Source organism: Topomyia yanbarensis, chromosome 2 (assembly GCF_030247195.1).
Source record: "Topomyia yanbarensis strain Yona2022 chromosome 2, ASM3024719v1, whole genome shotgun sequence".
Lineage (NCBI taxonomy): Eukaryota > Metazoa > Arthropoda > Insecta > Diptera > Culicidae > Topomyia > Topomyia yanbarensis.
In genome coordinates, this window is record NC_080671.1 from 240442039 (window position 1) to 240455771 (window position 13733).

Below are 13733 nucleotides of genomic sequence, written 5' to 3' on the forward strand. Positions count from 1 at the left end.
TATAGGTATGCTAGCTGATCAACTCTGACGAAAAAATCCGTACACCCTGCTGCAACGAATCGCGATCGTTCACCACGGTCATGCACACAGTCCGCATGGTGTACGGATTTTTTCGACAGAGTTTGTCAGCTGTATGCATCATTTCGATTGTCTGTTTATAACAAACATGTCTATACGGTGCTTTTAAATTTAGCTATTTTCAGCATCAGCGCACGTACTAGTCGTTGTTGCTGCCCGACTAATGTGGCCTTTGATCGAGATCCTTTGAACGGGTTAAGTTTATAAAAATATAGTTGCAAAAATTCCAAGGTTTTAGATAAGTTAGATGGATATGAAAAATAATATACAAAATAGACCATAACTAGATGCTGTATGGCTAAAATAAAACTTTCGAAGTTTTCGCTAACCCTACTGTTCTGTGCATGAATGTAGTATGATTGTCTCGTCGAACCTGGAATAAAAACAAATATGGTATTAAATTTAGAATTGTAATGTGGTCTTATAGCACTGACAAACCGACAAGACCGATGAAAGGATTTTTGTATAAATTATAAGCATACAATTTTAAATAAATTACGTTGAAACAGTTGAATGCCCGGCATCCAAAAGGGATAAGCCACATTTATTTGGAAAGTGACTTTTTTGCATTTTTAATAGTTTTAAGTAATCTACCTGTACTGTCATTTGAGAAATTTGAAAATTATTTTTAGCTTTTTTGCATTTAGCAATAAAAGTTGACCATAGAGGTAACCCCAGTACCAGCTGGGATCGAAAAGGGTGTAACCCACTTTGTATCTTATGGAAACTCGAGATTTCTCGTTCGATTTTCCGAGACTTTAAGAAGTCAGGGCAGTTTTTTCTTATGTAAAAATTAATGCTGGTTTAACGTACGCTTGGGGGCACGATCTGTCAGCCATTTGGGGACATTATAGGTCACTACTATTAATGTAGTGTCAAGTGATTAATTTCAATTGAAGACTTTCAGCCATTTCCCAAAGCTCCACTGCGCAAACCGTCGAATCGAGGCCGCAAGCGAGCAGCTACAGCTCTTAAAAAACAACACCGAAGCTAGAAAAATTTAATGAAAATTGTGGGTTGCTCCCTTTTGGACGTAGGCCATTCAGTTGTTCCCTCTTTATAGTGAGTTACACTTTCCGATTTCATGCGTCAATTGTAATAGAATATAAATCTAGACCTTTTATTCAAAACGTCATATCTACAATGAGTTACTCTCTTTGTTTACTTTCTCTTCTGTTAATAATTCGGTCACTTTAACATTTACCCCTCAACTCTTTGCATAATATGCTAGTTAAAACCACCGTCTTTCGATCTGTACTGTAAAATAAGTGAAAAGTGTTATAGTGACGCCGTAAAAATTGAAAGAGAAAGTAAACAAAGAGAGTAACTCATTGCAGATATGACGTTTTGAAAAAACGCTCAAGAAATGTCTTGTAGTAAAAATCTGGGCAAGATGCATTTGTCATAGCACGAGTCGCTGAATTGTGCATCAACTCTCTAATAATCTCGTGCCAAATCTTAAAATAGAGTCTCATGTCGGTTGTAGTAAACTTATACAGTAATAGATCGCTGAATGAACCACTATATCGATCCAGCTAAAGAAGTTGTGCAAGTAATCGAGTTGTTAATCAGTTCGAGTAAGAGATATCAAAAACTAACCAAAAACAAAAAAATAGTAAAGAAGTTAAAAGTCATTGTGGGTCTTTCAATAAAACTAAAACTATAATCTCAGTTTTGTACGTATATCATAAATCCACTAACCTACTATAACAATCATTGGATGAAGTTTGTTTATCAGATCGCTTGAAGTTTCTTCCTGCAATGAGAGAAAGTTTCGTTGTGAGCTTTATTGGTTTTACTTGTTTTCACGATAATATATTCTCGTTGCAGTTGAATATTGAAACAGCCTGCTTTCAACAAGCGTTTGTTTTCTGTTCTGGATGTAAACTCAACGTTACAACTAGCATAGAATGATTCAATATATCGTAAACAAGTTGTGACGGTATGCGCCCTCATAGAACAAAACAAAAACACGTATTTGGAACGAACGCAGCGCAGATGGAAAATTGGTTGCCTTGTACCAAAAACTACATATAAAGAAGACTGGTAACTCTGTCCAGAATCTGGAGACATCAGCAACACCTCTTGCGTGTAAAGGTAGTACTTTTCATAGTGATTCACCAACACATACATACTTTTACGTCGAGCTTCCTACCTTCGTACAATAGAGGTGCTGTACTGGGAAGGAAAGGGGCATCAGTCTTCTTAATATGTAATCTTCGCATGTACGCAGCCGAATTTTTTACCTTGAAGAAAGAGGCGAAGAAGCCTTGCGTAAAAATTATTTCTAAACTAATCTATTTTTAACGTAGATATTTTGCTAGCTACGCAAACAGGCGTTATTTGCATAATTGTACCATGTACATATATTGCCATGACATGGGAGAAAAATGCGATTTAAAGTTAGTTAAAAAATACTTTAGCACGACACAGGAAATATCTGCAACCTTTAACTAGCTTTTATTACTGTGACTTATGGGTTTTGATCAGTAGAGTTGCATTAGTTTGAAATAATTAAAGAATAATCAGAATATTAATTTATGTACCTCCAACTGACAAACTATTTCGCTGATATCTTCTTTCAACATCCTGGATATTCCCACCATTACATCCATATCCTCAGCTGTATCTGCAATGTGCACGTTTTTGTCGCGGTATGTTTGAGATACCTTGATTATTTTTTCACGCTTTTTAATAAAATTTTCAATAAATTGATCTGGTCGCACTCCCGTAGCTTCAGAAAAATGATATTCAATAAAACTGTGTTTCATTACAATTGGAAAGTTTTCCATCAATTGACTCAATGGGCAGTGATCAATTTTGTATCGTAGGTAACATTTTGTGGTTTCGAGCAGTTTTTTATCCCAGTCTTGGTTTTCATACAATTGCTTCATTAAGAGATTATCAAGTAGGAGAGGTTCGCCAGAAAGGGAATACTCCGCTTTTATACCAACTCTGCACTGCCTCATTGGATCGTCGCCAAATTTCTGCTTTTTGTCATATTGACCAGATTTATGCGCTCGGTTCAAATATGAATTTCTATTCTTCAGTTTTTCTGTTAAGCTACTAGATCCGTTCCCAATTATCATGCCATCGTCGTCCATATCAATGAAGAATGAGTACATCGAAGAAACAGTTTCAGCTACCCGGCGAAAAGTGGAAATAGGGATTGACGGCGTAATATTTCGCAACTGACCAACGATGTGGTCAACCAATCGATTGTAGTCAGTTTCATTCAAAAAACTTTCTTTATCATGATCCACAGTCCGATCTAATTGAGTCACAATATCACGTGGTATACTTGACCAATCGATTTCGAACTTGGATAGCAGTACTGCCGTAGAAGCATCTATTTTTGTTTTGCGTTTCAAAGCAACAAGATTGGAACCGCTGCAAGATGTAGTGTGCGATCCTACAGGTTCGTTCGAATAGTCTAATTCTAACTCATACTCTATTGTAACATCTTTTTGCTCGAATGATCGTTTCATCGTACATGAAGGTTCTTGATCTTCACACTGATTGGCCAAATTCATTCCTGGAACGTCATCGGGTAGCAGTGATTGAATCATTTTTTTAGGTGGGATACATTCATCTGCTGCATCAGACTGCGAATTATGTACCGATTTAGATACTCGGTTGGGTGATTGGAGAATTGAATTTAATGTAGATGTGGTCGGCGAGCTGGATTCGATATCATACTGAAATTTTAAAAAAAAAAACATTGTAGTTTCATTAGTTTTACCAAAATAAGGAACTTTTTGACAACTCAATTCTTTTGTCGTGATTACGACATACCTTTCAATATTGGACCCCTTTTCAAAATTTTTGAATAATGATAGGTATACTATATTTGCACTAAACAGTCGGAAAAATGTGCATCAATATTGTATTATATTTTGAAGTATTCATTATTTCTATAAACTGAGCCAGAGCAGATTTTTAGAAAATCTACCGAAAGCGACGTACAGAAAAACTAAATTTATATTTTAAATGACCGTTAAAGCGGTCGGAGAATAGTTTTGGAGTGTTATGTCTTCTAGTCTGTGCCCAAGATGCGCTTATTTGAAATACGAGAAGATGGTATTGCTTGTGGCTCTAAAAACTAGATTCTAACAGCACTGCGCACTTACTATTCTTCTATAAAATTCTTCTCAGAGACTGGTTAGTTCGAATGATCTGTCTATGAAAGTACCATCTCTATCATTTGAAATACATGTGTTTTGATAGCTCGCAGTTTTCAGTAGCAGTTTGATCCCTCGCACTTTGAAAGTGCGGAGTCCAGGTTAGTGGGAAGCGCGTAATAATATAGGTTTGTTCTAGTACACCATTCCTGTTCGGAGCAAACAGGAGCAAAAAACCAGGAACGATTATCTCTCTGCTCCGGAGTGCTCCTCTGTTTAATTGATGTTTGTTGTTAGGCTCATTTGCCCATGAATCACAACTACTTGCGCACACCATTGTACCGTCATATCAAATGGACAAATTTATCAAACATGATATAGTTCAAGGAATCCGCACGAGGCGGTGATAGTGTGCAAAGTAAATTTAAATTCGAAATGATGATCGTGTTTTATTTAGCGAACTCTTCTCAGTGCCATGTCTGACAGGTCTGTGATTTTGTGTTATTTAAGGTGATTTTTCTATTTCACAAATAATTATATTTTTCGGTAGTGCGCAGAAAGAGCCTTCTATGTCGGTATGGATATCACACCTAATCACAAACGAAAGCTGTTTTTCAAATATTTTTTATATAATATACGGTTGAGGTAAGTTGGAGGTGACGCATGCGGGGCAAGTTAACGGCACTATTCACAGTGCAAAAATAGTCATCAAAGCAAAAGAGTTTTTTCTTGTGTATCTCGGCAATGCAAGGGACATTTACTTCGCCCAATCGCCTGCAAATTTTGAAAATTTGCTTTTCTTCGCTTCACATATTATTGTCTACAAAAATAAAGACAACGCAACAAGTTTATAAAATTCAGAGATGTTGTCAACAGTCTACCCTTTGGGCAACGTGTTCTATTTGGCTACCTAAATCAAAGCAGTAAAAAATCACAACTAGAAACACCACCAACTAGCCTCGGTCTCTCCTACTGAGTGTTCTATTATCTGAGGCGCACAGTTTCCCTATTAAGAAAAATCGCAAACTTCGAAATTTTGGCTATGGAACATTGTCCGCGTGCACTTTCTCTAGGTCTTTATTACCCCAAAACATCACAAACACTTTCAAAACAAACTCAGTGAATTTAATAAAAAAAAGGTAAAGCGTTGTAACGAATTCTTTAATATTGCTCGTAATCACAGAGTGCTAATTAAGTATGTATATGGCACCACTACCCAGTTAAGCTCAGCAGGAAATGAACCTGGCTGGTTCCAGTTCGCACACGGGCTCTAGTGACACAACCGACCAGCCAGAATTCCAGTTCATTTCCGGCTGAACTTTACTAGGTATGCGTGTTGTCAATTTGAAACTGAATGCGATTTCCTATTCATTCGTTATGAAATAATGATTGTGCTTACCAGATATTGAATGTCATCATACACAAACGTCGATGCTTTCGAAGCAGCGTCGATCGATGATTCAAATGGAGTCCAACTCTCATCTTTCTTTAGTAACATCAGTACTAATCCTCCATCCGCACATGCATCCACAACGTCATTCTCCATAATGCTGGATCCGTCCTCTTCCAAAACTATTCTCGCATACTCCTCATTAAAAAAATGTTGTGCTGTTAAGTAATAGAATTGCTTTAATTGATTGAATTTGAATATTTCCCCATACTACCTTTCTGAAACAAATTAGCCACTGTTGGAATGATTTTGACGAATGTCTTCTTTCGTGATGAATTGCAAATCCTAATTAACTTCGATGTATTCATTATTCGATAGGATTGTTTTGTTGAGTTGATAAGATGTATTGTTTAAGATGCGAAAGTAGCCCTGATGGGATGCAAAATAAAAAGAACATTTTGGTTTAGTGTCATATTATAAAATCATATTAGGTATTCTTCCAATTCAAAAGATCAGGTAATAGATAGTAGCACAGAGAATAGACATATAAGCTAGAACAAACTTTCCCTGTGTTAACATTTAAATGAAAATGCGTTGAAAATCACCATCGCATACTGGTTTGCATGCGTGAGTCACCATTGTATCCAAGTTTGCATACAAGTCCTGTATAGCGACGTCTGGCCGATCGAAGCGCCGACCAGTGGCAAGTTGCTACTTGCTGTTGTCATTTCAAAGCGACAGTTTAATTTATTACGCAAGTTGAACACTTTACTTTTATGTCAGTTCTCAGTGATAGTAGTGGCAAAAGTATGGAGGACAGGAAAACCAGAAGAAGCAGACCAGTAAAAACTCTAGGGAAAAGAATTGTAATGAGTTTCATTAAAGCTCGTGTAGAATAATACCTCACTTCGTTATATCAAACAATTCTACACATTTGCTAACCTATTAACGCGAAATTTGGCCTAGCCAGAGTTCATGTTGAAAATTAGTCAGTTAGGGTTAATATAAATTGTCAAAGGTAAACTGAAAACATGCGTTTGATAACCGCACTCCAACTGCATTGCATTGATCATTGCGCCACCTACAAATGTTTGTCCACCGTTCCAGACGTCTGATTTATTCGTAATTTCAGTTGCGAGTGTTTATACACATTTTGAATCAAGCCTAAACGTCTGTTATTCTAGCACTATTGGCATAAGCGCAAGTATACCGGAGACAGACTTGTTCCTGCGCATTAAGGATAACTGACTTGCAAAGAAACGTTTGGAACCGTGTAAAAGGTTGTTCTGCTCCGAACGATAGTTCTTGGAGTAATTTCCTCATGGTGTTATATCTGTTTGTCTGTGGTTATAGTTTTCAGTGGATTAATCATGTTAGTAAAATATGAAAGGTAAAGGTCCTTTCTAACATACACCCATGCAGACTACAAAAAGTGAATATATACTTTCTTTGAAAGACTTACCCTATTTAAGCGGTATAGCATGCTGATGGAAAATGAAGGTTCGTCTATCACAAGTGTAAATTTTAAGTGGCGTGATATCGGCTAAACTGGAGAGCTCTACGCACTCATATGTTGCATTGACGTCTTGATCCTCTATGTCCACTTGGTCGACTATATTTAAACATACGTCGGTAATTGATTCAACTGTGATTCTTTTTCCGTAAACAGTTATGCTTTTTGAATCGGTATTATATATAATTCCTTTTATGCGCAGCACAAAATAATATGTTTCTGAATTGTCGTACTCCAGAAATATACATACATCTCTCTTAAACGAATATCCGTAATAAATCATGGATTCTGCGTATGTATACGATGCATCACACATAGCAAAAATTTTCATGAGTTGCTTTTCATCTTCGTTGAGGTCGTCATAAGTTTTAACAACCTGATCGAATACTATTTTGTTATGGAATCGGTTATCATTATTGCCTAGTAATGCTTGCCAGTACTGATGGCGTTCACTGCATAATTTGAGAATGTTTTTGTAATTACTGGCGTGACGCAAGGTTGTTTTGAAATAGGAATGCCTTCTTTCTCCTGTCAGTGTACAGAAAGGCATTAGTGGTCCCAACTGCAGGATCAAATGGGGATAATGCCATAGATAGTGATGTTTAGGCCGAAGAGGTGAGGAGAAAAGCTCTGCTCTAATTCCAATGTAATGATTAATAGCCAATCGCAAAATTCCAATTTGTCTTTCTGAAATTATTGGAGCAGTTATGAGATCAGTTATTTGTTTAAGGAGCATCAACATCTTAAACTCTCTGGTATCGTATACTCCGCCAGTTTTCATCAACAGCATTGGTAACAGTTGTATTAAACGCCACACATCTACGGCTTTACTTGTAATACAGTCCTTTTTAATGTTCAGGGTTATTTGAGAATGCAGCTGTAATTGTTTGAATAAATAATTTATTCTACTCGCGAGAAACTTTTCGCCAATGAATCGTTTCCTTATAAACGCACGAAATACTAGCATAATATCATAGTTGAAACAACCAAGAAACAAATCATGTGCTACACACGGTGGTAATCCATAATCAAACAGTTGGAATTCTTGCAGTTCGTTGAAAATAGTCCGTTTTTTAATACCTTTTACAGCTTTTCCAGTCATTTCCATTTCATAGATATCCTTCTCATACCGCAATTGATTTCGAAGTTCACATCTTTGCAAAGGAGCACTTCGAAATTCTTTCAAAGTGGTATAACAGTATCTCGAAAAATATTCCTGTGTGGAGAAATTCGCCGACAATCCTGCCATTTGGTGTGTGCCAAGATTATCTCCTAGAATTGCAAACAGTGTCCCCCGAACAATACGTGACGATCCCCGAACGGTAACTGTTATTCCGAGAGTCTCTAGTTCCATTAGATCCTGGATCAATACCTTGAAAATGTTCTCTGTTGTGAATTCTAGTAGGTCCTTTTCAAGACAGAGTAGCGCAAGGAATGTGTTTTCGGTGCTAGCACGTTGTGAAGGATGAGTATTTGCTATTGTGTAATAAACTCCAACTATTTTGTGACGGTTTTTAGCATCACCTAATGGGTTGACGGTCCCGAAGGAATCTTGATACAAGAATATTGAAATAACATTTGCTTGATTATAGAATCGACTGTTCTTGTAACATAAACCATCGGTGAAATCGGACATAAATCCTGTTACTCTTCCTTTTTCAGAGAAAATTGCATCGTAATTTGATTCGACTTCGAAAATAGATTTCAAGGTTTCGAGAATGGGAACATAATAAAGAAAACATTCTTTTCTCATTTTGTTCAATCCGAGATGAACTTTGACGGGATCTACGTATTTGAAATTTTGTTTAAAATATTTTTTGCGCATGTAATCCGAGCGAAATATCCCAATTCTTTCACTAAACAAAACAATGTTTAAATCTTTAGTGCTAAAACGTGTCACAATTTCATTTTTCTCAAATTCAGATAGATGAAACTTGTCAGCAAGCTTTCCAATAGTTTCTGCGTTGTGTTTCTGTTGTATCATAGATAACTCATTCAAATGTTCTACCACTTGTTGTACTGCTTCAATAGCTACATGGTGCTTTGATAGCAGGTTCAAAAACATCAAACCAATTGATTTCTCAGCATTTAGAATATAGCTTTCATCGTTCTGTGTAACAGCACTGATATCAGTTTCCTCCGTATTATTGGATTGCAGGGATGACGATCCCACTGTCCCATCTATTTTTTCGGTTTTCGAATTGAAAGTAACTGGCTGCTTATCTCTATGATTATGATAGTACATATTGTGAATGGATAAACTGTTTCTAGTCATAAATGGCTTTGCTCTACAATTCAATGGACAATAAACCGATATGCCTTGCGAAAGGTGATCCCTGAGATGTTTGGCCATTGTTTGGAAACTATTGTGGAAATACAGGCAACCGTCAGCAGTACACTTTAATATTGAATCGTCTGATACACGTTCGATTGAGTGACAACGCCTTATATGTGCTACAAAAACGGTGTAGGTCTTGAAAGTGATGTTACATCCATTTATATTGCATTGAAACGATCTGCTGAATCGATGTACGTGAACATGGGCTCTGTAAGCATCGACATAATCGAATACAGCTTTACACACAAAGCAAATAATTTCCATAACACCTGTTGAATCAAAGACATAGACATCAAATTTATATTAATGATAGCATTACACAGTATTTAAATATGGCGCCGTGTCAGTGCGTTCTGTGAGTCATAGGAATACCTCACAGGATTCGATGCTTGATATTCACGGACTGCATCATAACGTTTCAAAATCGGTGTACTTGAAAAGATTCCGGGAATGGCCAGGATCGATTGTGTAATACTAGTCAAAAGCGCGTTAGCCTTTACGTATTTATAAATGCAGCTTCAAGCACAATCATACAAACGCCCGTTTCCACGCGATCGTGAATTGTACACTCCCGAGAGCCCCGACTCTCGGTCTTAGAAGCCTAGGTCTTTGCCTACAGTTGAACTATACTCAACAAAAAAAGGTTTTAATCCACCTAGGACCGATTTCTTCACCATCGCTTAACTTTTAAACCAGTTTCACCAGTCGTTTAAACCTGTCTTAACTGCTAAGCGAGGGTGAATAAATCGACCCCTAGTGGTGCAAACTATCATTCCATAGCTTATTATTTTCAATACAAATTAAGCAATGGTTTGCCATTCGTAACCCAACTTTGTACCGGGAAACAAGTGCTTTTTGTTCTCTCCGGTGTGGTTTAGTTTTTTCGGTAGTACGAAGGTGCTTGCTGTGGCAGAGGCTGCAGTAAAGCATTACTAATAAACAGTCCCGCGAGTGATAATTATTACCTGCGATATCGGTGAAGGTAGTGCAGTGAAGTGCGTTACTAAACAGTTTTCTTGCCTGAAAGACGGCTTTGTTTAGACGAGCTATATCAGCTCTACTGTGTGAAGGTCACGCGGGTGACGGATAAAACAAACGAAGGATCAATTCACCTACCAGCTCGTCAGGAACCAACTGGTGAAGTGTTTCGTTTTTTACTTTTCTTATCGATTTTTTTTTCTTTTTATTGCTTTTGATTTTTTATTTTGATTTAAGTTAAACAGTGCGGTCGAGCGTGTTGCTCCCGCAACAAAATGGAACAAACAGAAGGATCACCCTCCGAATACGAATCTTATGGGGAAGACGAACGTATATCTGATTCGGAGACAGATAATGTTATGGTCGATCCACTTCCCCCCAATGTCTCACAGCCCCCCCCCCCCCCCCCGAGTCAAGGTTTACCAGGATGGATCCGCTGGTCCTTGGGTGGTATACTTTCGGCCCAAAAATAAACCGTTAAACAGCATAACTGTTGCACGGGAGCTGACAAAACGTTACTCGGCCGTAACCGAGATTAAAAAGGATAAACTTCGCGTAGTCGTTACTGACTTGAAACAGGCCAATGATATCGTTAGCAATAACCTCTTTACGCTGGAGTATCGCGTCTACATCCCTTCTCGTGATGTGGAGATCGACGGTGTGGTAAGCGATGCGGGTCTAACTGTCGATGATCTGATGAATGATGGGGCTGGCCGCTTTAAGGACCCTAACCTTCAATCAGTTAAGATTTTGGAGTGCAAGCAATTGCACTCAAAGTCCATCGAAGATGGTAATTACTATCCATCAGACTCGTTTCGCGTAACCTTCGCCGGATCTGCACTTCCGAGCTACGTTGAAGTCTACCTGTACGCCTGTTTGTACCGCGGGTCATGAATTGTTCCAATTGCAAGCAGCTAGGTCACACGGCCACCTACTGTAGCAACAAGCAACGGTGCGGTAAATGTGGGGAACGCCATGCGGATGATACTTGCAGTAGGCCCGCTGAGAAGTGTGTTTACTGTGGGGAGAATCCGCATGCACTTTTGACATGCCCAACGTACAAACTTCGCGCGGATAAACTGAAGCGATCCGCCAAAGATCGCTCCAGACGCTCTTACGCAGAAATGCTTAAAAGAGCTGTTCCACTTATCTCCGAAAACCCATTCGCTCTCTTGCCAACTGACGATAACGCCTCTAACGACCCTTGCGAGGGGCATTCTTGGCTCCGCTTGGAAACTCTAGGAAAAGACCTAATCAAAACTCACCTGAACTTCCTCGTAAGGGTCCTAGGTTGTCCCAAACAAGGGCACAAAATAAAAATAATTCATCAACTGGAAGTGCTGGTACAAATCCGAAGATAATACCTCCTGGTTTTGAGAAATTGAGATACAACCAGGAGTTTCCAGCACTCCCAGGGGCGCCAAAAATCCCAAGTGCTCCAATTTTACAGTCAGAAACTCAACCTAAAACGGGATTTCTTAAATTTTCTGACATTGTGGACTGGATATTCACAGCTTTCAACATTACCGATCCTATGAAAAGCTTGCTGGTTGCTATTCTACCAACAGTAAGAACATTTTTAAAACAGTTGACTGAACAATGGCCCCTCCTTACAGCGATCGTATCCTTCGATGGCTAACTTATTAGACGGAATCAGGTATCTGATTACTGTTTTACAGTGGAACTGCAGAAGTATTATCTCCAAAATTGATTCATTAAAACACTTGCTAAATAACAATCATTGTGATGCATTTTCCCTATGTGAAACATGGCTAACTTCTAATATAATCCTCAACTTCCACGATTTTAACATTATCCGCTTGGATCGAGAAGACTCATATGGGGGGTACATTTAGGGATCAAAAAGTGCTACTCCTTCAATCGAATCAACCTCCCTTCGACACCAGGCATTGAAGTTGTCGCTTGTCAAACAACAATCAAAGGCAAAGATTTTTGCATTGCTTCTATTTACATTCCTCCTAGGGCCATGATGGGTTATCGAAGATTCTCCAACGTGATTGAACACCTTCCCTCGCCCCGCCTGCTTCTTGGAGACTTTAACTCTCACGGTACGGGGTGGGGCTGTCTATACGACGATAATCGATCTTCGACAATTCAAGACCTTTGTGACAACTTCAATATGACAATTCTGAACACAGGGGAAATGACACGGATTCCTAGACCACCTGCGCAAGCAAGTGCACTGGACATATCTTTATGCTCGACATCACTACGGTTAAATTGCAAGTGGAAGGTAATATCTGATCCCAATGGTAGTGACCACTTACCAATTGTAATTGCAATCACCACTGGTTCAAGACCATCGGCACCAATCAATCTTCCCTATTACCTCACACGAAACATTGATTGGAAGATCTACGCTGCTGAGATATCCAAAACTATCGATTCAATACAGGTACTTCCCCCGGAGGAAGAATATAAGTTTTTGTCCAACTCGATTCTCGATAGCGCGATTCAAACTCAGACGAAACGAGTACCCGACGTGAACACCCAAAAACCGGATCGACGGGTTAGTTGCTAGTTATCGAGTGTACGCGATATTAGAAATATATATATATATATATATATATATATATATATATATATATATATATATATATATATATATATATATATATATATATATATATATATATATATATATATATATATATATATATATATATATATATATATATATATATATATATATATATATATATATATATATATATATATATATATATATATATATATATATATATATATCTATATATATATATATATATATATATATATATATATATATATATATATATATATATATATATATATATATATATATATATATATATATATATATATATATATATATATATATATATATATATATATATTTAATTTAAATTTATTTAAAGCGATGTGGCGTTGATACATTAGGCGTCAACTAGTAACAAAAAATTCGATGTATTTTTTAAATTATGCCAAACGAACTTATGCCAAACGACGTGCTCCCGATAGCTCGCATAGTCGAAATATAACTTAGTACGGATCAATGTTTCCAATAACTTTTATTTTATCGATGTTCCTTGATGTATCAATCGATAAATAAACTTCCTGTTAGCTATTGTTAGATTTTACACATCGGAGGACAGAGGTACCAAGAACAATAATATTAATTTCACAAAATGCTCTAAAAAAACTCTAACCAAAACTACTTTCCGTTGACCTAATATTCAGTGCAAACTAACAGATTGTCAAATTTAATAAAATTACAAAATTTTATTTAATTACGAAAAATAACTACCCACTGAG

At 37.4% G+C, this 13733-nt stretch overlaps 1 protein-coding gene across 1 annotated transcript; it reads right to left on the bottom strand.

The window, feature by feature from the left end:
- Positions 1-170: 170 nt before the first annotated feature.
- On the bottom strand, positions 171-7182 carry LOC131680154 (uncharacterized). The gene is made up of 6 exons (XM_058960876.1): positions 7052-7182; positions 5864-6018; positions 5599-5807; positions 2625-3776; positions 1780-1834; positions 171-451 (listed from the first exon to the last, which is right to left on the bottom strand). The coding sequence occupies exons 2-6, from the start codon at positions 5955-5957 to the stop codon at positions 171-173; spliced, it is 1791 nt and encodes a 596-aa protein (XP_058816859.1). The 5' UTR covers positions 5958-6018; positions 7052-7182.
- Between the last annotated feature and the right edge of the window lie 6551 nt (positions 7183-13733).

What these genes read in the sequence shown, in the direction of transcription:
- LOC131680154 (XM_058960876.1), bottom strand. Translation starts at nt 5,957, where the DNA reads ATGAATACATCGAAGTTAATTAGGATTTGCAATTCATCACGAAAGAAG. An exon ending in ATGATGACATTCAATATCTG is followed by an intron (nt 3,777 to 5,598) that starts GTAAGCACAATC and finishes TTAAAATTTCAG; the next exon opens with TATGATATCGAATCCAGCTC. An exon ending in AAATAGTTTGTCAGTTGGAG is followed by an intron (nt 1,835 to 2,624) that starts GTACATAAATTA and finishes CTCTCATTGCAG; the next exon opens with GAAGAAACTTCAAGCGATCT.